Source organism: Saccopteryx leptura, chromosome 1 (assembly GCF_036850995.1).
Source record: "Saccopteryx leptura isolate mSacLep1 chromosome 1, mSacLep1_pri_phased_curated, whole genome shotgun sequence".
In the NCBI taxonomy this organism is placed as follows: Eukaryota; Metazoa; Chordata; class Mammalia; order Chiroptera; family Emballonuridae; genus Saccopteryx; species Saccopteryx leptura.
Genome location: NC_089503.1, coordinates 232,653,237 through 232,680,613, shown reverse-complemented (window position 1 = coordinate 232,680,613; position 27,377 = coordinate 232,653,237). Strand labels below are relative to the sequence as shown.

At 35.6% G+C, this 27,377-nt stretch overlaps 1 protein-coding gene across 3 annotated transcripts in view; it reads left to right on the top strand.

Annotated features, from left to right (window-relative positions):
• Positions 1-27,068, top strand: part of LOC136407126 (probable ATP-dependent RNA helicase DDX60) — a 123,512-nt gene extending 96,444 nt beyond the window's left edge. For all 3 annotated transcript variants that reach the window (XM_066387782.1, XM_066387771.1, XM_066387764.1), the window contains 11 exons: positions 2,220-2,372; positions 5,137-5,241; positions 7,129-7,329; positions 9,534-9,638; positions 9,943-10,084; positions 11,597-11,718; positions 15,965-16,112; positions 17,392-17,534; positions 21,603-21,754; positions 22,994-23,056; positions 26,345-27,068. In XM_066387782.1, coding sequence (XP_066243879.1) covers positions 2,220-2,372; positions 5,137-5,241; positions 7,129-7,329; positions 9,534-9,638; positions 9,943-10,084; positions 11,597-11,718; positions 15,965-16,112; positions 17,392-17,534; positions 21,603-21,754; positions 22,994-23,056; positions 26,345-26,444 — 1,434 coding nt within the window. In that variant the 3' untranslated portion in view covers positions 26,445-27,068. The remainder of the gene's footprint in view (positions 1-2,219; positions 2,373-5,136; positions 5,242-7,128; positions 7,330-9,533; positions 9,639-9,942; positions 10,085-11,596; positions 11,719-15,964; positions 16,113-17,391; positions 17,535-21,602; positions 21,755-22,993; positions 23,057-26,344) is intronic.
• The last annotated feature ends 309 nt before the right edge of the window (positions 27,069-27,377 follow it).

Here is a 27,377-nt window from a genome sequence, read left to right as displayed (position 1 = left end):
CTATGTATGACCACCTGGCTACGCATAATTCTTTTTATTTTATTTTATTTTTTTTTAATTTTTTTTTTATTTTCTGAAGCTGGAAACGGGGAGAGACAGTCAGACAGACTCCCGCATGCGCCGGATGGGATCCACCCGGCACGCCCACCAGGGGGCGACGCTCTGCCCACCAGCGGGCGATGCTCTGCCCCTCCGGGGTGTCGCTCTGCCGCGACCAGAGCCACTCTAGCGCCTGGGGCAGAGGCCAAGGAGCCATCCCCAGCGCCCGGGTCATCTTTGCTCCAATGGAGCCTTGGCTGCGGGAGGGGAAGAGAGAGACAGAGAGGAAGGGGAGGGGGAGGGGTGGAGAAGCAGATGGGCGCTTCTCCTGTGTGCCCTGGCCGGTAATCGAACCAGGGACTTCTGCACGCCAGGCCGACGCTCTACCACTGAGCCAACCGGCCAGGGCCCTGGCTACGCATAATTCTTAAGGGTTGTGCAGACCATGTCTAAAAAAGACAGGACTAGGATTTATAGATTATTTCTGTAATCAAACCCTGAGAGTGCCTGCCCTTTGGTTATCTGTTTTCATGGTACTGTCTTTCACAGCTTGAATTCTGGACTTCAGTCTCACATGACTATTTTAGTACCTGTGGACCAATATGCTTTAAATCATATATACAGAATCTCTCAAAATTAGAGGTCTTTTATATTATACTCAAACATTCCACCAAAAAGGCATTAAAATATCTACAAGTGGTATTCCATTTCTTCTTTAAAATGTTTTTTAATAATACAGAGATAGAAATTAGTAACAATAAAAGCAATGCCATCAATCAGAAGTAATCATTACCCTTCTACGTGAACCTTTTACATCTTTTGTGACTACACACACACACACACACACAAACACACAGGAATACATACACACAAAGTATTGATATATATACAGGGTGGGGCAAAGGTAAATTTATAGTTATTTGTATGGAAAATGATACAATGATTAATAAATAATAATACAAGAAAAAACTCTGTTTCAATTACTCACAACTATAAACCTATTTTTATCCCAGCCTGTGTGTGTATATATATATGTATCTATGTATGTATGGATATGTATGGATACACACACACAATAGAATGGATATATATATACAATAGAATGGATACAATACAATATCCATTCTATTGTATACAAGTATACACTCTTTTGTAAACTTCATGGTCTCTTTCTTTTTGGTAACCATGTATTTGCATCATCATCATCTTTTTTTTTTTTTTTTTTTTTTTTTTTGGTATTTTTCTGAAGCTGGAAACGGGGAGACAGTCAGACAGACTCCCGCATGCACCCGACCGGGATCCACCCGGCACGCCCACCAGGGGGCGATACTCTGCCGCGACCAGAGCCACTCTAGCGCCTGGGGCAGAGGCCAAGGAGCCATCCCCAGTGCCCGGGCCATCTTTGCTCCAATGGAGCCTCGGCTGCAGGAGGGGAAGAGAGAGACAGAGAGGAAGGAGGGGGGGGGGGTGGAGAAGCAAATGGGCGCTTCTCCTATGTGCCCTGGCTGGGAATTGAACCCGGGTCCCCCGCACGCCAGGCCGACGCTCTACCGCTGAGCCAACCGGCCAGGGCCTAGCATCATCATTTTTAATAGAACTGCTATTTCATTGTATAGATGACTATACAACTGAAGTGTCTTAGAAATTATTTTTCTATTTCTACTTCCCATAGGCAGTGTTGATCTTTGAACATTTACCTCTGTACACAAGTGGATTTCCTCCTTAGGGTATAAATAGTTTTTTAAGTCTCTTTGTGAGCAATTTACCGTATAGAATAAGGAACCTGCTCTGTGTTTTTGGAGAATTCTCTTTCTCTCTGAAAACTCCTAAGGCTTCACTAGAGAGCTGGCCTCCCTCAGGCAGGTTCGGGTCCTGCATTCACAGGTCCCCTGGGTCTTTTATTTACTGCTTGTCGGTACTTTCCATCCCTAAAATTGGGATGGGGTGGTGAACCAGTGCAAGATCTTCTGCTCAAAGATTAGGGAGTGTTTCCCATAGTTACTGTTGCTGCCATAAAATGTTCTTTGTACTCATGTTAAATCCATTTTAAACAGTTGCCACATGTAGCCAAAGTATCACATACATAGTATATCTGTTATTTTCATTTAAACACTTTTTCTGATTTAAATTAATATTAGATAAAAATAATCAAAATCCCTAAAAACTCTTACTTCTTTCAGACTTTGCAGATGGTGTTCGATCGAGTAAAATTTACAAGAAAAGGTGCAGAATTGAAGGCTTTGGCAAAAAGGGGTATCGGATATCATCACAGATCTTTGAACTTCAAAGAAAAACAGTTAGTTGAAATCCTTTTTAGGAAAGGATTTATCAGGGTAGGTAAATATTTTCATTCTGAAATTTGTGGCTGTGTCTACATGAAGATGAATACCCATGAAAAGTAGAAAATAAATAACCCCGTTTATTCTCTTCTAAGTATGTCTTTTTTTTATGACCCTTTGATATGACTGCATATTTCCACCTCATTTGAGGAAGAGGATTCGAATTTTTCAGTTTCTCAATTTTTCATGAAATTTAAATAGTCCCTAGAAAGATACTTTTCTAAATAGTTCTATAATTAAATTACCTAGGCTGATTGTAGAACAATGCTTTGCTTTTTCATTTATAGTATCTGGGGAATTTTGTCAGCTGTTCATATAATTTTAGCTATAGACATTCTCTCATGGGCTTGGACAACATTTATGGTAGTGCTTTGATCAGATCTTTTCTCAAAATAGCTAAAAGAAGAGCAAGAATGTATCACTTCCTTGCGGCCCACTGCATATCTTGGCAGAGTTTTTAGATGTGTCACTCCTAAATGCTCTCTCTTATCTCTCTTATAGTGGACAAGAGGAAGATTTCCTGAAATAGCTTACCCACCAAACCCTTGTTATGTTTTATTTTTGTCCCATGAGGATGCATGGAGGATAGTCTGGATAAATTCACAAAGAAGTTTTATATGATTTTCTAGTTAATTTTGATCCTGAGTAATATTTAACAATAGACCCTGACTTTTTCAAATTATCCATATGACATTCTTTGTATATGATGCACATTATATTTGTATATCTGTGAGAGAGGGGGGGGGAAGGAGGGAGGGAGTGAGAGAGAGGGGGGAAGAAGGAGGAAGGGAGAGAGAAAGGGAAGGAGGGAGGGAGTGAGAGAGAGGGAGAAAGAGATTGAAAGAGAAAAGGTTAAGATTGATATTGAGTTTGCTACTCTGGGTAGTATTGGTGCCAATGCAAATGAGTCCTTGCATCATCACAAGAAAAGAATTTCAAAGTGCACATGTGTGAGAGAAGTTTAAGTGTAGTGGCAAGATTTATTGGGGTGAAAAGAAATAATACATCCTTAGGGGTGTAGAGAGTGGGCAGGCTCTAGTAGCAACTGCTTTGAGGTCCTTAATAATCCCTCATGTATTTTCCTGATTTGGAGAACAAACAGGCTGTGATTCAAACTATTCAACCTATATTCTGAGTTTTCCCTGGGCTGTGCTGGGCTCTCCTCCAGCCAGTCCCTTTCCTGGTTTTCTTGGATTCCATACTATTATCCTAGCCTATCCTGTGCCATCTTAGCTTCTGCTGTGCATGTGCCCAGCAAATGAATTTCCTTTCCACTGTTTTATTCTCCTACTTCCCCCTAGCTGTTCCCTGAGAGATTGGAAAGCTGGTTCTCCCTGCCTGCTCAGGGAGTGAAGTCCCTTTCGTAGCAGATGTGGCCGCCCCTGGAGAGTCTGTGAAGCTGCAGCTTTAATCAGGCTTAATGTCTGATTCCATTTGTTCCCGTCTTTTATTAATAACTAACTAGCTGCTGATGCTAACGGTATCTTTTAACCCTGTATAAGTACCGCACGCACAACGATTGTGCGACTGGAGCTCCTCTTTTAATCCTAATAAATAAATGTTGAGGAAAATCTGACATCATAATTAAAAGGTAATTCTGTAATCTGGAATAAAACAAAATACATCATTAACAACTTTGCTCAGCTTTTCTCTTAAATAATAACAAGTTATTTATTTTAAAACTTAATAACTGGAGACAAAAATTTTCTACATGATAATGAATTGAGGGAAAGAGGCACAACTGTTTTGATCAGCATAATCTGTATCTAAAATAGTACCTATTAGATAGTAGTTGCTTGATCATGATAGAAAAGGTACTATGGAAAAAGTGATAGTGTTGTTACAAAGAACACATTTCTGAAAAGGCATTTATCCTAGTTATAGTCTAAATTTAGTGTTCTTACTTTTTCATTTTTCTTATGAAATACTTTTGGTAAATGGTTAACAGTATGCTGCTTTTTGATAGACTTATATAGATCTCTGTTATAGAATAATTAGAGAAAATGACCTCATACTGAACCATGAACATTAACCATGGCACAAATGATACTCAATATAAAAGGGGAAAAAAGGCAATTAGAAATACCCAGTGGTATATGAAAAAAGAAGCACAAGTGGGTTACTTGGTAAACTTTAAAATTGGCCTGTTCCTTTTCTGGTCAGTTATTGTGGCCATTCAGGGATGAAATGGAACTTTACCTCACTTTTATTATTTAGATACAATATTGCCATAGAAATAACCTTCACGAATAAGTTATAGTGATAAAATAGATGATTGCCCAGACTTTGGAAAAATATTAGGGAAATTTCTCCTCTAGTTATTTGTTTAAAAATATTTACTGAACACTTATCACAGGCCAGGTACTTTTCCAGTGTGGGGCTAGAGTGGTAAATGGGGCTGGGATCTGGTACAGGACAAGTAAACAAACAATATTACTTGAGATAGCCATTCATGTTATGAAGAGAAATACAGTAGAATAGGGAGAGCCATAATGATGGTGGGTGGTTATTTTGGAGATGGTAAGCCAGAAGTTTCTCTTTAATATTTGAGCAGAGAACTGAATAAACCAGGTAAAAGACTGTTCGGGAAAGAATATTATGTGCCCAGAAAAAAGAATGGTATGATGGCCCTGAGCTGGGAATGTGCTGGATGTGCTTGTGAGAATACCAGTGGGTTTAATTGGAGTTCCAAGTTCAAAGTCTATGGCATTTTAGAGAAATGCTATTTTGTGAGGTAATTGTTTTATTCTCTTTCTAGGTGGTGACAGCTACCGGGACACTTGCTTTAGGCATCAATATGCCCTGTAAATCTGTGGTTTTTGCTCAAAACTCAATCTATCTTGATGCTTTAAATTACAGACAGGTATTGTAATATGCATAAATTCTCTGTTGCACTACTAAAATATGACTATAATAAAAATTGTATTTAGTTTACAAATATACTGCAATTTATGGACTGGCACACTTTGACATTTATTTGTGCCTGACTGTCATTTTCAGATGTGGTATAACGTAAAGCTCATGAGTTTGGGATTACATAACTATCACTAACCAGATATGTGACCTTGGCTGAGACATGCAAACTGCCTGGTCATTTTAGCCTTTAGGATAGGAATGATAATTATTATTCTATAGCATTTACAAGAATTAAATGAAGTGATTTTAGGGAAAACACACATAGAAGGTGCTCCGTAAGCATTTACTCGTTCACCTCCTGTGTATGTGACTTTGGGCTATGGTGTTATCTTTAATACATCTCTCTTCTTTGCTGCTGACCCACAATCTATTACCAAGCCTATTGTACTGATGTCCTGCAGTGGTATTTAATTTTTGCCTTGCAGTATTTTTCCAGTATCTTTCATCAGACATTCTTGACTTTGTACAATTAGAGCAGTTTCCTGAATTTTATTTCTCCTTACTCAACTCTGTCCTGCATGTGGAGTTTGGTGTCACATGATTTACCTGCTCAGGAACATTGGATGATAATTTTTGCTGGAAGCATCAAATTTAGATATCAGTCAACATTCCAGTTTTTATCAAAGTGCTCCCTTTTCTCACTCTACACTTCTTATTTCTTTGTAACCCTTGTTCCTTATTTCCCACCACTGTAGCAACCCCTGTCTCTTTCACTTTTCCTCCTGCTTCTGCTCCAGGTACTCTCCTCACTTATCGACTTTGGGAGTCTCATCAGGTAATGAACTTGGGAGTCAAAATGTCAGGTTTGAATCCTGAATCTCCCCAGCAACCTTCTGATTGTTTTACTGTGGGCAAGTTTCTTATATATCCCCCATGTCCCACTGGAGACAATGATTAGATTTACCTCATCTAGTCATGGATTTTCTATTAAAAAGTTTCAAGGACTTAGCACACTCAAAGCACGTAATAACTCAGAATTAATATAAACTTCTGTAGAGAGTTGGTTCTTAACTTGCTTCTTAAGAGTACTGTTTCTAAATTTTATTTAACTTATGTATTCCCTCAATTTGTGCATAATTTTTGTGGTGATTTGTAACTCAGCATACTTGTGTGTGAGATGCAGTGAGAGAGAAAGGAACGAGGGAGGGAGAGATGTAGTAAGTTAAGCTGTAAGTAAACTTGAAATCAGGTCTTAATCTTCTTGGTTTTTTTTTGTTTTTTTTTTTACAGAGACAGAGAGTCAGAGAGAGGGATAGACAGGAACAGACAGACAGGAACGGAGAGATGAGAAGCATCAATCATTAGTTTCTCATTGCACATTGCGACACCTTAGTTGTTCATTGATTGCTCTCTCATATGTGCCTTGACCGAGAGCCCTCAGCAGACCGAGTAACCCCTTGCTGGAGCCAGCGACCTTGGGTCCAAGCTGGTGGGCTCTTTGCTCAAACCAGATGAGCCTGCGCTCAAGCTGGCGACCTCAGGGTCTCGAACCTGGGTCCTTCCACATCCCAGTCCGACGCTCCATCCACTGCACCACCGTCTGGTCAGGCCTTCTTGTTTTTTACCTTCTATGTAATCCTATACATAATACCAGCACAATTTTTGGCATGAAATATGTAGATAATAATGATAAATATCTCATTTTCAGCTCTGTCTCAGTCATGGTAAATTTCATAAGGGCTACATAGTTGGATTTTAGTTTTAGTTTCAGTTATTTAGTGATGGGGCATAGACATAATTTACTTGTTCTAACCCTATGTAAAGGCTTAATTCTTAATGTGATGTTAAAAGTTATTTAGGTAAATTTTACATCGTTATTCTATTCTGTTTCCAGATGTCTGGACGTGCTGGAAGAAGAGGTCAGGACTTGCTGGGAGATGTATATTTCTTTGATATTCCATTGCCCAAAGTAGAAAAACTCATAAAATCCAATGTTCCTGAGCTGAGAGGACAGTTCCCCTTCAGCATAAGCCTCATTCTGCGACTCATGCTTCTGGCTTCGAAGGGCGATGACCCAGAGGATGCCAAGGCAAAGGTAGTGTGTGTGTGTGTGTGTGTGACATTTTCTAAGGTAGAGTATTTATTACTGGCCTGGCTGTGGTCAGGTCTTCTGTTCTTTTAGAAATATGTAGCAACAACTTTCAGTTTCAGCAGTCTTTGTAAAGTCTTTTTTTGTTTGTTTGTTTGTTTGTTTGTTAACAAGTTCAATTTTATTAATTTTAATGGGGTGACATTGATAAATTAGGGTACATATATTCAGAGAAAACATCTCCAGATTATTTTGACATTTGATTATGCTGTATACCCCTCACCCAAAGTCAAATTGTCTTCTGTCACCTTCTATCTGGTTTTCTTTGTGCCCCTCCCCTCCCCCCAGCCCCTCCCTAGGAGAGGAGAATAATAATTAGTTTTGTTGGTCTCCTCTGTCAATCATAGAATTTGTGGCTGGGTGGGTATTTGGAATCACCCAGGATTATGGTTTTCATATGTGACAGGCATTGCCCTATTGTAGTAAAGGGTGCTGGCGATGGGTTTAAAATGATCTGGGTAGATTGCTATTTCCACCATTAGGAACAATTGTTTTTATAAACAATTTTTAATTGTCTATATTGTTTTAATTGTTGTAAAATAAAAGATAGTTTGTTTGTTTTTTTATAAAATGTAACCTAAGTTTATCAAGTCATACTTGGATAATGTAGAAGGTTGAAAGAAGGGAACAACACCCATACCCAGCTTCATTATTTCAAGCTTATGTAGCTTCTCCGGACTGGAAGTTCATCTCCTACTTTTGCCAGTCTCACTGACCCCATGATCATGTGGATGTCAATTATCACTGCAAACTACAGAATACATTGCTAACAGGGTATTTAAATATCTTAATGAGACTTTAATTATGTGGTCTACATCCTTAAGTTTACAGTGAACCCCTATGAGTTGCTTACCCTTATATGAACTATACTGCTATTTTCTGTCTGTTGCCATCAATGACTAATTGTAGAGCAGGAGAGAGAAGTTGTAGAACAGGGCATCTCTGATACTCTCAAAAATTATCACCCCAAAGTAAAGCTGATAAACAGTACACCCCTTCTTTATTTCCTTCTTTTCTTTCTTCCCCCATCCTCCCTCTCTTCCTTCAACCTAGTCCACTGGCCTTATAATGAGTAGCAGTTCTCCCTAGGTTCTGTAAACTTCACTCCCAACGGCTTAAGTTTGATGATCTTGGCGAATTTTCTTTGTATTGTAACCTCATAGACATTTTAGTGGACAGTTGTAGGATAACTTAACTGCTACCTCAGTGCCGTCTGACACTGGAAACCCAGCAATATTATTAATTTATTTTAATCCACCCAATTCCATTATTTTTGTACCAATACTTCAGAACATGGAGTCATACAGTATCTTATTTTCTTCCAGAACTAGCCAAGAGCTATAAACTTTTAAACTCAATTTGCATTTATTACCAGATTATTTGGTATTATCTCATATATGATATTCTGTTTTATACATTCTGTTTGTTAGAGGAAGGATCTGCCATGTAAGAATATGGTGAACAAGTAATATGAAATCTATTGAATCTTATTTTGTGTGATGGTCAGTCAGAGGAGAGACTCAGAAAAACAAAGTATTATTCTCATAGGTCCTAGAGACAGGAGGCACAGCATGCTATGCAGGGTGCGTGCCGAAGATGCCAGTGTGGTCAGGAGGCAGAAGACAGGTGCAGGGAGAAAGTTCAGGCCACTGCCTTTATATGAGTTTCCACAGGAAAAGCAAGACAGATAAAAGTAAACAGTTTAGGATTTTCTAATTTCAATAAATCCAGAAGGCTTTGGGCTATATGACTGGTCTCTAGCTGATGTGTATCTGGCTCTGGCTCTGGGGTGATTTAGGGCAAGAGAAATATTGGTTTGGTGTATGCAAATTAAGTAAGGAAGTGTATATATATATATATATATATATATATATATATAGTTATAGTTGGCGGTATAAACTTGGGATTGGTTGGTTTGCTTAGGATAGGCATGCTTTTAGTTCAGTTGTCATCTTTATGTAGCTAGCCCTGGGAGGGGTAGTTTCACCCCAGCCAGAGAGTGTGTGTGTGTGTGTGTGTGTGTGTGTGTGCTTAAAGATGTTAAAACATCATAATATGCAGAAAAAAACTTAAATTACTATAAACCCATATTATCACAAATGTATTTTGTGTCACTAACATGGTGTGACTTCAAGTATTCTTCTTTAAAGGTGCTATCAGTGCTGAAGCATTCATTGCTGTCCTTTAAACAACCCAGGACCCTGGAGATGTTAAAACTTTACTTCTTGTTTTCTTTGCAGTTCCTGGTGAAAGAGGTATGATTGCATTTTGTCCTTTTGTCTTTTTATGAAATAAGAGTGGTACTATCTCTATTTCTTATCATGTTGAACTTATTGTAGTCTTTAGGATGGTATGGGCAATTGTTAACATTGCTTATAATTGATATAATTATCAAAATTGGGCCAGGTAATGATTATAAATCTCTCTATTGGCAAAAAAAAAAAAATCTCTATTGGCATTAATTACTATTTTAAGCTGGCACTTACTATTAATATATTACTTACTAATGAATGTATATGGTGTGTTGAAACAAACTAATCAATTATTTTTGTTTTTTAGGGCTATATTGATCAAAACGGAAATCCGATGGGGTTTGCTGGGCTTATGTCCCATTTGCATTACCACGAGCCTTCTAATCTTGTTTTTGTCAGTTTTCTTGTAAGCGGCCTTTTTCATAATCTCTGTCAGCCAATCCAGAAAGGTAAGCTTGATGTTTCCTGGTGCAGTCTAAAATTAACAGCAGAGTATATAATGAAGTTAGCACTTCAGAAATATTTTTCTATAAAGAAAATATAAGGTAATAGTCAGATAATATAGAATACCAAATTAGATAAACTTTTATATACCTATGAACATGAATTATAGAAGAGACAGCTATGTTTTCTGATACCTATTTTAAAATGTCAACTTATTAACTTCATGATTCCTGAACTCCAAGATTCAGAACATATTAAATAATATATTTTAATAAATATTTTAAAATTAATTTAATATGTGCTCATCATAGAAAAAGGAAGTATGTTAAAAATAATCTTTTTTCTTTGAATATAATTGCATACTCTATTTAATTAGGAAATACTATATTAATTGTATAATCTTGAGTCTTGTTTTTCCCCTAAATATGTTTTTGCCAATATTATGTAAATTTTTAATAAATTTATTTGCAGTGCCCATGTAATATTACATTTAGCACACTTATTCATTTTCATAATTAAATAGACCCCTTAAACAGTGTCTCTGACAGAAATGTTTTCCTCTTTGTACTTAAAGTTTTTAGAGTTCCTAATGCCCGGTGAAATCTGACTTTTAAAACACTACTTTATCTTCTATTATAAACTGTTAGGAATACTCTATTTTGCACAATAGTACTAGTCAGCGTGTTCTGAACATGCATTGTTTTGTGAAACAAGAATACTCTGGAAATTCTGTCCTCCCAAAAGCTTCATTAAAGGAGAAATAATTTCATGCAACAGGATGTGCGGTTTATTGCTCTGTGTATTTGTGGAGAGGGCAGTGTAAGTGGTTACAATTATGAAGATGGAAAATTTGGTAACTTTATAAGGGAGATGAGGTGGCAATCACTATTTCATAAATGAGGAAAGTGAGGCACAGAGAAGTTAAATAAATTGCCATGGACACAAAATTTTAGTGTCACATCCAAGGTTCGTATATACTTAGTATTCTGACTCTAGACCCCAAGTTATTAAATGGAACACCTTTCAAACCACTACATTATAATTATCATGTATTGTGATGGATAGAGAGTAACTCAGGTTGACCTACTTTCATATGAGTGACAGGAAGACAAGGCAGGGAAAGGTTATTTGTGGGCTGCATTTTGGAAAGCCTTGAGATTGAATTGTGTTTATGGTACATTGAGATGCAATTGGAGACTTTGAATAGGTAAGAGATGTAATCAGAAAATGCTTCAATTAAACTGATCACAGACTGAAGAGGGGAGAATCCAGACAAGGAGGTAAGGCAATTTATGGTTGCAATAACTAAGTTCTTAAGTAAAGTGGGAACAGCAGGAATAAAAGAGAAGGCACAGGTGTGAAAATGCCAGCAGATCCAGCTGTTCCTTAGTTGCTCTACTTTTCAAAAAGTTTTAGAGTACATGAAATGAAAGGCAAAGTAATATTTAATTTAAACATTAAAAATGAGACTAACATATTTCTTTACTTTTGTTAACCGAATACTTTGCTTTATGTAGGCTCAAAGTGTTTTTCTCAAGATGTTATGGAAAAGCTTGTGTTAGTGTTGGCAAATTTGTTTGGAAGAAAATATATACCAGCAAAGTTCCAAGATGCTACTGTCAAATTTTATCAATCAAAGGTAAAATATATGATTCTGACAACTCCAAATAATTAAGATCAATAAATCCTACCAGAAATGATTCTACAGCAGTGGAACTTTATTAAACATAGGATTCATTTGTTTTATATACTAATAATTTGTTCTTTCTGTAATCATTGATATATTTAATCTATAATTCATAAATTAGCCCTTAAAATCTATTGAAAGATTAAATGCTTAAAGAAAAAAATGTTGCTCATGATTTCTATTTGAAAGTATCAAATTATAACATTCAGTGGCTATAGAAAACTGTAGATAATTATACATTAAATTAATTAATAATTCTCACAATTGAATCTACAGTTCTCTTAGGATTTTTTTTTTTTACTTTAAGGTAGGATGTGGACAGGAAGTATATGTTGTTGTGAGCTATAATATTCTTACTGAAAAAAACTTTAGAATAGTCACCTAAGAAATCCTCTCTTGACTCACATAGACAAAAAGCAGGAAAAACCCTTTTACAATTTTATTTGCAACATTTCCTTTGATCATGATTTCCTATCATTAAATCAACAAAAAGTACTATTACTAATGTACTCTACTAGAATCTGAGAAAGTAGAATAGACTGGTTATACCAGAAAATCTTTGTAAAAGGTGATGAGGATTAAAAAGAGAAGATATCCTCTATATTATCTAACCCCCAAGGTCAAATTACAAATCTGAGCACTGAATGTTCTCTAGACCAGCTAACACAACTTTAGGCATTGACCTATATTGTTGCATTTTTTTCTTTTCTTTCCTTTATTTATTTTTAAATTTTTTTATTAATTTTAATGGGGTGACATTGATCAATCAGAACACATAGGTTCAGAGAAAACATCTCCAGGTTATTTTGATTATGTTGCATACCCATCACCCAAAGTCAAATTGTCTTCTGTCACCTTCTATCTGTTTTTTTTTTGTGCTCCTCCCTTCCCCCCTCCCCCACTCCCCATAACCACCACACTCTTATTAATGCCCCTGAGTCTCATTTTTATGTCCCACCTACGTATGGAATCATATAGTTCTTAGTTTTTTCTGATTTACTTATTTCACTCAGTATGTTATCAAGGTCCATCCATGTTGTTGTAAATTATCCAATATCATCATTTCTTATGGCTGAGTACTATTCCATAGTATATATGTACCACATCTTCTTTATCCAATCATCCATTGAAGGGATTTTTGGTTGTTTCCATGTCTTGGCCACTGTGAACAATGCTGCAATGAACATAGGGTTGCATGTGTCTTCAAATACCAGTGTTTTTTAGTTTTGGGGGTATATACCCAGTAGAGGGATTGCTAGGTCATAAGGTAGTTCTATTTTCAGTTTTTTGAGGAACTACCATACTTTCTTACATAATGGTTGTACTACTTTACATTCCCACCAACAGTGAATGAGGGTTCCTTTTTATCCACAGCCTCTCCAACACTTGTTATTACCTGTCTTGTTGCTAATAGCTAATCTAACAGGTGTAAGGTGGTATCTCATTGTAGTTTTGATTTGCATTTCTCTAATAGCTAATGAAGATGAGCGTCCTTTTTTATATCTGTTGGCCATTTGTATTTCTTCCTGGGAGAAGTGTCTCTTCATGTCCTCTTCCCATTTTTTTATTAGATTGTTTGCTTGTTTGTTGTTGAGTTTTATGAGTTCTTTGTATATTTTGGATATTAGGCCCCTATCTGAGCTGTTGTTTGAAAATATCATCTCCCATTTAGTTGGCTGTCTGTTTTGTTATCAGTTTCTCTTGCTGAGCAAAAGCTTCTTAGTCTGATGTGGTCCCATTCATTTATCTTTGCCTTCACTTCTCTTGCCTTTGGAGTCAAATTCATAAAATCCTCTTTTATAACCAAGGTTTTATAAGATCCATGAGTTTAGTACCTATGTCTTCTTCTATGTAATTTATTGTTTTAGGTCTTATATTTAGGTCTTTGGTCTATTTTAAATTAATTTTAGAGCAAGGGGACAAACTGTAGTCCAGTTTCATTCTTTTGCATGTGGCTCTCCAGTTTTCCCAGCGCCATTTGTTGAGGCTTTCTTTTCTCCATTGTGTGTTGTTGGCCCCCTTATCGAAAATTATTTGACCATATACATGTGGTTTTATTTCTGGGCTTCCTATTTTGTTCCATTGGTCTGAGTGTCTATTTTTCTGTCAATACCATGCTGTTTTGATTATCATGGCTCTATAATATAATTTGAAGTCAGGTAGTGTAATCACCCCAGCTTCATTCTTTTTCTTTAGGATTGCTTTGGCTATTTGGGGTTTTTTATAGTTCCATATAAACCTGATGATTTTTTGTTCCATTTCTTTGAAAAAAGACATTGGAATTTTGATGGGAATTGCATTAAATTTGTATATCGCTTTGGGTAATATAGTTATTTTGACTATATTTATTCTTCCTATCCAAGAACATGGAATATTTTTCCATTTTATTATATCTTTTTTGATTTCCCTTAACAATGCTTTGTAGTTTTCATTATATAGGTCCTTTACATTCTTTGTTATGTTTATTCCTAGGTATTTTATTTATTTATTTATTTCTATTTTATTTTTTATTTTATTTATTTTTTTTTTTTTGTTGCAATCATGAAGGGGATTATTTTTTTGAGCTTGTTTTCTGACGTTTCATTGTTGGCATATAGGAAGGCAATGGACTTTTGTATATTAATTTTGTATCCTGTGACCTTACTGTATTGGTTTATTGTTTCTAGTCACATTTCAAAATCACATGTACATTCTTGAGCTATTATTTATTTTTTGTTTAAATAAATTTATATTTAATTTATAAAAGAAAATCTCAGCCATGGCCAAGTAACTCAGTTGGTTAGAGCATCATCCAATACACCAAGGTTGAGGATTTGATCCCCAGTCAAGGTACATACAAGAAAGAACCAATGAATGCATGGAAAAATTAAAGAACAAATCAATGTCACCAAAAGAATTTATCTCTTCTGAAAATGGCTTGAAAATTGTACTTAGAAAATTCAGAGAGCCGCCCCTATGAGATAAAACAAACAAAACATATACCCACAAAAAAAACAAAACAAATAACCAGTAAAGCTGTTAGTGATCATATGAAACTGGAGAAACAAAACTAGAAACTTAGAGACTTAGTGAGTTTTAATCACAGGACATTTACTGGGTACCAGGTCTACTGAGGCACTAAACCAAATTTCTTGTAGTCTTATGACATTTGTTAAGTGAAAACCCATTGGAGGGAAGGGTCTGCATTTATTTAGTCTTATATTCTTTCTCAAAACATTTTTGAAGCCATTTAGAGCTGCAAGATATAAAAATATATATATTGAAGATGTTTCACCTTCTTGGTTGAAGTTTATTCCTAAGTATTTAATTCTTTTTGGTGATACTGTGAATGAGATTGCCTTAATTTCCTTTCCAGATACTGAGTGTATAAAAACACTACTGAGTTTTTAATGTTGATATTGTATCCTGAAACTGCTGATTTTGTTTGTTAGTTCCAATAGTGTAATGTGGTAGAATAATTAACAAAATATTAGCAAAATAAATTCAGTGAGGTTTTAAAAACCCTACACTCAAGTGTGTTTTATTCCAGGCTTGCAAGTATATTTTGTATTGTTGCTTGCTCTCCAAACGTGTCACTAGATTTTTTGAACTCCTACTTTCAAGTCGAATGTCATTTGAAGGCAGGCTTCCATTTAAAAGGTAGTTTTGATTAAGGAATTTGAAAACCCATTTCCCATTTTTAGGAGTAAAGGTTTTGGTTTTGACAAATGCAAGAAGAAACAAAAATGAATTTTACCTTAACTTCAAAGATGAAGGAACAAAACGGTTATGTACATAGATATTGTATTCCCCATGTATAAGATGCACATAGATATTGTATTCCCATGTATAAGATGCACCCTCTTCAAAAAATGTGGGGTCTAAAAACTGGGTGCGTCTTATACAGTGGTTGTAGATTTTTTTACTTTGCATTTCCCGCTTTTTCGCCCAGAGAGGAGATGTATGAATTTTATGATGAATGAAACTTGAGTTCAAAACTTTATGTAATACATTTTTTCCCCAAATTTCGGGCCCCCAAATTAAGGGGTGTCTTATACATGAGAGCATCTTATACATGGGGAAATGTGGATAACTGTAGAATTATATTGCAATATTCGTTGCCTTTCTTTCAAAATTTCAGTTTTCAAGGAAAGTATATAAATCTCTCTGAAAAATATTTGGCCATGTGATATTCTTGATGATCTCCTTGATGGTTTAGGTGTTCCTTGAGGATCTCCCTAAGGATTTCAATGATGCTTTAAATGAGTATAACATGAAAGTTACAGAGGACTTTGCCTCCTTCTTACTAATTGTTTCCAAATTGGCTGATATGAAACAGGAATATCAACTCCCATTGTCAAAAATAAGTAAGTATATATTATCTTCATTGTGGAACAATTTAAAAAATAAATAATCTTGCCTAATTTTATCCCAGAAGAAGGACAAAGCCCTGAAAATATCTGTCTGCCTGAGAATAAGGGGATTCTCTCTGCTTTTCAAAAAAAAACAACCTCATTATTAGAAGTTAAAAGGGCAATGAGGAGGGGATCTGACTGGAGTCCTTTAAAAACCATCATGATTAAAGTTAGCTTTTGAGTCACTCTTGAAAAATGGAGTAAGGACATATCTGAGATGAAGAGAACCTAGAGACTGTTCTGTCATTTCTTTTCTTGAGAGGAAATATTCACATTGTTCATAACATTGACTCTGGGCAGATACCTGTGTCCCCACTTTGCCTACTTATTGGCAGTGAGACGTTGACAAATGACTCCATATTCATGCCTCAATTTGCTCAACGGATCTATGAGAAAAAGAATACCATGTTTACTTAGTTTGAGTAAGGTTTAAATAATTAAGTTAATATATGTGACTACCTTAAAACTGTACCTAGCACATAGACACACTGTTAGTCTTTACAACTGTTTTCCACAAGCTAATGGATGGAACTTGTGCAGGGGAAAATAAAGAGGAAAAATGTTACTGGGATAAAGAGAATGGGTTGATAGAGGGTAGTCATTTCCTGGTTACATTGCCTCCTAAGGTCCTCAATTGAAGAAGGTCAAGGGGGTGGAGCTTGTCACTTCCTGGGCCTTATTAAAGTCGGAAGCACATGGGAGAGCATAGATAATAACTGTAGAGCACCATGAGCCTCCCAGAGGAGGCAATACAGGAATATGTGAATATCTTGCTTCCATTTTGAATGCATAATCTGGCGCTTTGTAAGAGTAGGAATGGAAAAAAATATCTCTTCTCCTATGCCATCTCCAAACCTGTTGATAGAGGCTACTTAGTTAACCCTGTCTAGAAAGATTCTGAGGCCAAGTTTAAGTTTGATGGGATAAAGTACTAAGGTAATAATTTTGTGTTACAAGAACATACAGTTGAAATTTAGTCTTTTATTACCTGTTGATCAATGCAACTAAAATATAAAACAAAATTTTATAATATTGACAATAATATTAATAGGTAACATGTACTGAATATATTCTGTGCCAAGATATATACACTGTTTACTTTATGTGATATATCTTACTTAATCTTCATTATGACGTAGGTCTAGAAAGTTGCATGGTCTAGAGAAAGTATATTAGGCTTGATAATTGGGCTAAATTTAAAAACAAATCTATCCTAACCTATTATGACCAGGTTTCACAGGTCAAGAATGTAAAGACTCTGAACTTGTGTCTCACCTGATGAGCTGTAAGGAGGGAAGAGTAGCTATTTCTCCATTTGTTTGTCTCTCTGGGAACTCTGATAGAGATTTGCTTCAACCAAGAACTCTAAACCATGTAAGTAGAAAATGGGGTTTATAAATATAAGGTATTTAAGAAAAAAATGGATTTGTACTTTCAGGCGCCTTAGAAAGGATTTTAGATTTTCCAAAGTGAAGAAAAGAAAAAAGAAATTCCAGGTGTGTCCACCGAACTATCCAGGAGATGGTTCTCTTGGGCCAATATAATTTCAGTTTCTCAGTATTGGCCTGAGGGACCCTGCTCCACTGTATATAACCTTCAGGACTGCCACTTTTCTTCCAGATTTGATGACTCTAGTGGACATTGACACAGGTTTGCTGGGATAAAAGCACATAAAACTATCTTTGTTAATCTCATTTATACTCTGGATCACTGATGTCCATAGTGGAGTACAAGAACTTGATTCACTTAGAATATGCTGAATAACTCATTTGAAAGTTGAAATAAACTTGTAGGAATTTAATTTATATTTTAGTACAAAATTTGAGAATGAAAATACTTTATTACATTCAATATTATGAAATGACATAGGCATCTCAACACCATTCAACTCCAAAATTAGTAGTCCTCTCTCATGTAAAATAGTGCAGTGTCATTTAAAATAATTTTTGGGGGGAGGGTTTAGGGGGTATAAATAATGATGAAAGGAGACTTGATTTGGGGTGGAGAGCACACAATAAAATATACAGATATGTTGTAGAATTGGGCACATGAAACCTGTGTAACTATGTTACCCAGTGTCACCTAAATAAATTCAATAAAAAGAAAAAGATAATAAAAACTATAGAGATCCTCATGCATTTTAAATGGACAACTAAATTTTTCTCATACATTTAAAAAAAATTTAATGATATACTTTCCAGCTGCTGATAAATATTTATATGTTAAAATAAAACCATTGCATGTTTAAATGTATAAAGTGGAATATAAACCTAAAGTGTTTAATACCCATAATTTTCAAATTAAAAGCAAGTCAATAAAATTTTTAATGATTTAAAATTCGGTATAGTTATTTTTCTCTCACATTTAAATTCTACATTTCTTTACATAATTTTACTATAATGTAATTACCTTAATGAAGTCACCGTACCTATCATATTTCTTAGCTTAAATAGTATGCAATTCCAAATTTAATGGTTATTACCTGTTGACAACAGAAACTTAAATATAGTACAAATTATGAAGAGTAACTACTGTAAGTAAATTATTGTATTGAAAAATGTATGTATTGAGATGAATTAAGCTATTTTTTTTAATTAGTACAGATAACTATGAATGAATATTTACTTATTTGCAGTATGAGACAGGGTTCCAGCATCAAATTTTAACCTGAATTCTAAGAAAACTTACTTAAATAGATAAGTAGCTTAGATGGAACAACTTTTGTTATAATAACAATACACAATTCTTCTAAAACCTTCTGAGTTGTTATTTCCAAATCACCTTACAATCTGTCATCAAAATATCATAGTATATTTTAATGTCCTCTTAATTAATAACCTAATTAGATTCATTTTCAGTTTTGTTGATTTCAAATAACTTGAACATATCTAATTTTTAAAAGTTTTTTTTTTTAACTTAGTCCTTAAAGTCATTCACTTTCTCCATAGGAAAGCAAATTTGTCATTTGTTACTGCTCTGTACGTTTGAAAACCCTGAGAAAATGTACCATAGTAAGTTCAGGAGGCTATTTGTTTTATATGATGAGATAACACATTTTTGAAAGGGGCAAGAAGGAAATTTTTAAAAATATTATTTTTAGAGGGGGGTAGAGAGAGAGAGAAAGAGAGAGAAGGGAGACCAGGAAGCATCAACTCCCTGATGTGCCTTGAACCAGCAAGCCTGGGGTTCAAAACAGTGACCACAGTGTTTCAGGTTGATGCTTTATCTATTGAACCACCACAGGTCAGGCCAAGAAGGATTTTTTTTTTATAAACTGATAAGGAACATAATTTAAAAGCAATTTGGAGGGCAGTTGTTGGGGATTGGACAAAAAAGGTGACAGTATTAAAAAGTACAAATGGCTAGTTAGAAAATAGTCATATGACTATTTCCAGAATACACTCGATGGTGACATTCCTTTTGCCTCACTTTTTACAAGTTTACTTTCCTAGTGTAAGTTATAATCTCTTAAAAAATAGTTTTCTTTATTGTTTCTTATATTTTAGTGTAAAACTAAGTATGCATGCATACATTTTTTTTTTTTTTTTTTTACAGAGAGAGAGGGATAGACAGGGACAGACAGACAGGAACGGAGAGAGATGAGAAGCATCAATCATTAGTTTTTCATTGCGTGCTGCAACACCTTAGTTGTTCATTGATTGCTTTCTCATATGTGCCTTGACCATGGGCCTTCAGCAGACCAAGTAACCCCTTGCTGGAGCCAGCAATCTTGGGTTCAAGCTGGTGAGCTTTTGCTCAAACCAGATGAGCCCGTGCTCAAGCTGGCGACCTTGGGGTCTCGAACCTGGGTCCTCCGCATCCCAGTCTGATGCTCTATCCACTGCACCACCGCCTGGTCAGGCCATGCATACATATTTTAATGACCTATAGATAAGCAATAAGGCATAAAAACTAATAAGAACACACTTGTGTTCCTCCTCTATTTCATTCCCTTTGCTTTTCTCTTTCTCCATATCAACTGTCTTAAACTTTGTGTTTTTATTTCCCTAAAAATGTCAGATTCTAAAATCACATTTTATTTTTGCTGCTTTTGAATTTTATAAAGAAATGAAGGAATACTTACTGTGGTCTCCTAGATGTTGCTTTTTTTTTAAAAAAAAACAAACAACCCAACACTTATGCCTATAATGTTCATTCAGATTGTGAAATGAAGCTCTATTTTATTTTTACTATTTTATGATATTTCATAATGTGAAAGTAAAATAACCTGTTGATCTATTTTCCTGTAAATAAGTGTTGGGATTTGTTTTTAGTCTTTATTATTCATAAGGTTGCTAAGAACATCCAGTAAACAGGTGCAATGGTTTTCATTGAGTATAAATTTTCTGGATTTTCAGGGGCAAAACAATTTCCTGGATCATGATGGAATAAAAATATTCTAAGAAATGTTAATAATAGTAACTTTCCAAGTTACTACCAAGTCATTTTAGCATGAAGTTATACCAATTTACACTCTCACTAGCAATGACTATCAGTTTCTCTACCCTTCCCTCCCTCTCTCTTCCCCTTCTGCAGACATGGCTCCATAGTTCAAGCAAGTTGATCCCCCTCTCCCCCGGAGCTGAGGATGGCTCTATGGCTTCCCCCTCAGGTGCTAAAAATAGCTCACTTCCAGAGCAACAGAGCAATGGCCTAGATGGTCAGAGAATCTCCCTTGAAGGTTGCCAGGTAGATTTCTGTCAGGGCAAGTGGGAATCTGTCTCTCTGACTCCCCTCCTCTTAATAATAATAATAATGCCCTGGCCGGTTGGCTCAGTGGTAGAGCGTCAGCCTGGCTGCAGGAGTCCCAGGTTCGATTTCTGGCCAGGGCACACAGGAGAAGCGCCCATCTGCTTCTTCACCCCTCCCCCTCTCCTTCCTCTCTGTCTCTCTCTTCCCCTCCCTCAGCCTAGGCTTCATTGGAGCAAAGTTTGCCCGGGCGCTGGGGATGGCTCTGTGGCCTCTGCCTCAGGCGCTAGAATGGCTCTGGTTGTGGCACAGCGCCGACCCAGGATAGGCAGAGCATCGCCCCCTGGTGGACATGCTGGGTAGATCCCGGTCAGGCGCATGCGGGAGTCTGTCTGACTGCCTCCCCGTTTCCAACTTCGGAAAAATACAAAAAAAAAATAATAATAATAATAAAAAAGTATTTCCTGTACCAATTAATATAATGATAAAAATTTTAATTAGCTTTTCTTTCCTAGCAAGTCTTATACTATAGGCTGGATGGTTGAAATTGCCATCAAGTATTCTGTGAGGCAGTAATAGTCATAGGTGGAGCCCCAAGCCATTCTCTAGGCTTGCTTAGTAGGGCACCACATGAGTGTTTTGAAAGAATGTGCTTTAAAAATATTGGTTAAAGGAAGTAACTGAAAAGCACAAAGTAAGAAATTGTAAACTTTTTTGTGCATAAACAACAAATTAAAAATTGAATTTCTTCAGGTCGTTCTGCGTACCATTGGCATTAGTCACGCCCAGGCTCCTTTGCTTTGGTCACAGAAGTTTGATAGCCAAGGACGAAGAATGCCACTTAATGCTTATGCACTTGATTTCTTTAAGCATGGCTCCTTGATAGGATTAGTCCAGGACAACAGGTAAGTTTTATTTGTCTCCATATTTATCACTATCTTTGTTTCTTTCTCCATGTCCATGTCTTTCTTTCATCTCTGTCTCTACTTCTATTTTTATTTCTATATCTATATCCATCTCCATGTTGATCTCTATCTTCATGTCTATATATCAAATGAATGAACTTAATGAAGTTTTAGCAAAAGCCTCTTAACAATTTCAAGTACAGGTTAATTATGCTAAACATACTGGAAATAATGATTTCGAATTTAAGAGTTACAAGTATCACAATCACAGATAATTAATCAACTGCAGAAGTTGACCATCTCTGAAGATCAAAATAGGAATGTAAAATGCAAGAGAGTGAAAGAATAATGATTTCTTATTCTTATAGGCCAATGGTAAGAGAAAATAATGATTTCTTTGTTATTTTTATTTGTGCTTTACCAGCAAACTCTTGGGGCTTAGACTGACTCACTTGACATAAAGATTCATGCTACACATATAAATATTTTCATATTCACAGATATATTTTTATTTAGTAAGTATCCTACTTATTCATTATTAGATATTTTAAAACTAACAATAACAAATAATGTTGTCATTATCTGAAGAAACTATATAAAAATTATATAATTCAAACATCTGAAGGCTGAAAAAAGTGACAATTGTTTTAGCTCTTTGGTAGAGAAACCATTTTTAAAAACAGTAAGCAGGAATAAAACCTCTTGGATTTGCCTAGAAATGGAGAAATCAGCTCAGGCACTGAGCACATAGATGTGGGGAGGAGCTTTCTGTCAGTCAGGAATTCAGGATACATTTTACAAAAGTTTGAATAGGCCCTATTGAATTAACGTATTTAAAACCTTTGACACTTTTGAGAAATAGTGATCTTTTAAAAAAATATGACTCATTATAGTGGATAAACCAGTTGTGATAATAGCAAAGAATTTGTTTGGTTTTTCCATTTTGATTCTCTGGCTTTCATTCACTCTCTTGCATTTTACATTCCTATTTTGATCTTCTGAGATGGTCAACCTCTGTGGCTGATTAATTATCCATGATCATGATACTTATGACTCTTGAATTCAAAATCATTATTTCCACAAATTGAATCACTACCTGGGAGTCTTTGATGGAAGTGATCCGGTAAATAAGTCTTGACAGACAAAAACAATCTATTATTGACAAATCCAACATTTCAATATGAAATAAGAAGTTTAATGTTTCTACACCATTAATTTTCCAAATGTCATTTTGTTTAGGCTGAACGAAGGAGAAGCTTATGATTTGTTGAAAGATTTTTCACTCACCATTCAATCTATCAGGTTTGTTTTATATTTTAAATACTGATCTTGAATTTCCAATAATTTAGTGGTAATTTGGAGAATGTTGAGCTCATACTCCAAGGTGTTGTTGAATCTTTTAGGTGCTATGCATTTCAACTCCCCCAAAACTGTGCAGAACTTCTCCTCAACACTCTGTTGCATTATTTCTATGTTAGAGTCAATTCCAACATCCACTGGACATAAAGTGTCATCCAGATCAGAGCCTCAGCCCCAGGCCCTATGCACCAGCAGACAGCTATTCCAAGCTGCAGTAATACCTAGTATCTCAGTTTCCACAATGTGTAGGTCAGCTACGTGATACTTCAGAGGGCCCCTTAGAGATCCACGAGATTTCTTGTTTATATCTATTTACATATTCTTATCTGTCTCGCTTTATCCAGTGTTTTCTTCAGGCTTCATCCAACTCTGGTTTCTTCTATTGGCTTCCTGTTTTCATCTTTAACGGAGCCCAATGAGGACCCAAGTATTCCATACTTGGTGTGGATCCCCCATTCTTAGATTCTTAGGCTTTATTCTCACTTTAAACATTATGTACGGGGTTGGGCAAAAGTTGGTTTACAGTTGTGAGTTCATGAAACACAGAGTTTATTCTTATGTTGTTATTTATTATTTTATTATTTTTCATACAAGCAACTACAAACCTACTCCTCTTGCCCCAGCTTGTATATATATACATATAATTTGCTGTGAATCCCTTTTTTATTGTGTTTTGACTAATCAGACCATTTTATTTCTTTGATCGAAGATCGATCAGACATGTTTGTCCTTTTTATATGGCATGAAACTTTTAGCATGGTGGGGCAGAAGGGACTGCTCTAGACTGAATATCTCTAGATTGCATGTTACTTAAATTTCACAATTATATAAAGTTATAGTCTCCAGAGCATTCCCAGAAACTTCACAGATTGAGCCTGTCTTAAAAGCTGAGTCTAGGAAAATCATTCTTTCATTCATTTATTTTTATAAAAGTATTGAAGTACTATTGGTTTGAGGTATAGCCTAAACATTCGATATATAGAGAATTATTAAATCTAGTCCTAATTTTAAGAATTTTACAGTATTGTGAGAGGAAACTGACTTGTAGATACTTCAATGGTAGTAAATGCTAGGATGACAGGTAAAAGGGTGACTCACTTTACCTTGAACTCAGAGGAATATTCTCAAAGTAATTTGTTGCTAAGTTTTAAAGGAGGGGGCAGAGGGAATATTGTTTCCAAGAGAAAGAAATGAAAAAAGGCCTGATTGTCAGACATAAGCTTTCAGCTCAACATGGTGGTGTGTGAGACATGCGTGTTGCAATAAGGATTGGGGAGAAGCTGAGTTGCTTAAAGCAGCTTTAGAGGCAATTTGGATATATATGGGGAAGGGTATTCATGATCACTTATGGTGTTTGAGCTGAATATATTGACTAATGTGTAGGCAGTGCATAAGAATGAGTGTGATTTGGGTCTGCATGTCTGTATGTGACAGAATGTGTATGATTTCTGTATATGGTAGAGATACAAAAGCTCTAATAGTCAAGCAGGTAAGAATGAGTGAGGGTCTGAAATAAGGAAACAGAAGTAATGTGGAAGAAGAGTGGTTAGAGAAATATTTATGACATAGTGGAATATAAAAGAACAACAACAAAACCAGCCAACCAGCAAAACAAAACAAAAACAGACCCATAGAAACACAGACCACACTGATGGTTGCAGAGGGCATGGAGGATGGGGGGCAGGTAAAGGAAGTAAAAGGGAGTACAGCCAGTAATGAGATAAGTTTGCAGGGTGACAGATGATTACTAGACTGAGTGTGGTGATCACATTTTAAGGAATATAAATGTATAATCACTATATTGTACACCTGAAACTAATGTATAATATTGTATACCAACTGTACGTCAGTAAGATAAAAATAAAAATTAAACAAAGCATTCAAAGACATTGTTAAGCAATTTCATTCAGTTGGTGAAGATGCCAAAGTTTCTATTTTAGTTAGTAATACATAGGAAACATAAGAGTGCAGATGAGATTTGGTGACTGGCAACCAAAAATAGTGTGTTGTAATATCTGTGGGATGTCATTCAAGAGGAAATGTCTAGCAGTCATAGGTCTGTAAGGAGGAGGAAATTCAAAGTTGTAAATATAGATCTGGTCATTCGTTTTGGAAGGTCAATGGAGACACTAGATCAAAAACTGAAATTCTAGTGGAACTAAGGTGATACAATTGTAAAAGGCATACAAAAATCAGATCTTGATTGTTTTTAGTCTTTGATTAGCCCAGGTGCAGTGTTCATTCTTGAATTGTCTCTCTTCTTTCTTGTCACCAGAGGACTGTATTTTAGTTATTTTATTGCTGCTAGAACAAATCACCACAAAATTAGTGGTTTAATCCACAACAAATTTATTCTTAACAATCCTGGAGGTCAGAAGTTCAAAACGGGTCTCTGAGCAGAAATCAAGGTATTGACAAGGCTTACTTCTTTTCTTGAAGCTTTAGGACCACTCACTTATTATTTATGCCAGCTTGTAGAGGCTGCTGGCATTACTTTGATCATGGCCCCTTTCTGTGTTCGAAGTCAGCATTGGTGGGTAAAGTCTCACTTTGCATCACTTTATTCTCTCCTGCCTCCCTTTTCTACTAATAGCGACCTTTGAGACTATATTGGGCCTACCTAGATAATCCAGGGCAATGTCCCCATCTCAGGGTCAGCTGATTAGCCATTTCAGTTTTATCTGCAACTTTAATTCTCCTTTGCCATGTAACCTAACGTATTCATAAATTTCTGGAGACTAACGTGGGTATCTTTAGAGGGCCAATATTCTGTTTACTGCACCACATGTTCTTTATTTTCTCATACATTGAAGTAAAGAAAGGAATATTTTACTCTTCAAAGAGGACTGTGCATTTCAGTATGTATGGGACACAGTAGCAGAAAAAAAACACAAAATGGCTTCAAAGGAGACTTGAGGGAGAAAAGAAAGGGAATTTGTGTGGCTGCTATTGAAGGGCAGAGGTAACAGGTTCATGGAATTTGGTTTCTTTAAAATCCTTATAGTAACAGACATGGACTATAGTAATAGACTGGGAGTTATCTTGTTATCTTTATTTGTTTCTGTACATGGTTTTTTGAGATAAATGTTTCTTGTCATTATTCTTTATATTTTGATAATGTTTTATCATCTAATGAGATTTACTTAATTCTGCCTACCTGGAGAAAAGCCTTCTTGTAATACTGACTCCTTTAAAAATGGATGTTTCATATTCATTTATTTTTATTTACAGTGTTTCCTTGCGTGAATTATGTGAAAATGAAGAAGACAATGTGGTCTTAGCATTTGAACAACTGTCTAAAAGCTTTTTTGAAAAACTTAGTAAAGTCTAAAACAAAGTCTATTCAAACCACTTGAAATGTTTCCATGGGCATTTTTCAAGTCATATTTTATGATTCTTATGTTTTTTTGTCAGAAATACATATTATGACAAAGTAGAAAGAGCCAATACTTTGGAGTCAGAGTTGTGATCAAACCTGCAATGTTCTCTCATGCATATCCTTGGACAAATTGTTTAATAATTCTGAGTTTTTATTTCTTTATATAGTTGAGTAATAATGCTTATGTCTCAATTAGTTTCCAATTGAGAAAATGCAAGGACTTTATATGTGACTGAAAAACAATTTTTACTCTGTAGATTTAAACAAATATTACATTCTGAATATTTTCCCCTCAATGTCATAGATTGTAAAATGTCAGTTATGGCTGGAATAAATGATCACAGTATCCTGAAGTTAATATTCTCTCTAATTGACCAAAATGTGATTATATGACTTACATATCTGGCCATTAGTATTTTTCAGTAATCTTAAACTACTATTTTAAAATTATAAATGAGAGTTTGAATGTAAATTCTGTGAAGTTTTAAAATTAAATATAATTAATGATTTGCCTTGATTTTAATTGTATATAAGTGACTTGAAAACTAAAAAGAAATAAAATGAGTTTAGTCTACATACCAGTGGTCTCTTTATGTTAGATCAATGCATCGGTCAATACATTTGCACACACATATGTAGTTTATATAATAGTTTATGTATATGTTTGACCCTTGAACAACATGGGTTTGAATTGTGTGGTCTACTTACACATGGATTTTTCCCAATAAATATATTGCAGTTTTGTGTGTGTGTGTGGTGGAGGGGAGGAATTTGTGACAATTTGAAAAAACTCATAGATGAACCATGCAGCCTAGAATATTTTAAAAATTAGAAAAATGTTAGTTATGTCAGGAATTAATAAAATATGTGTAGATATTTTAGGTA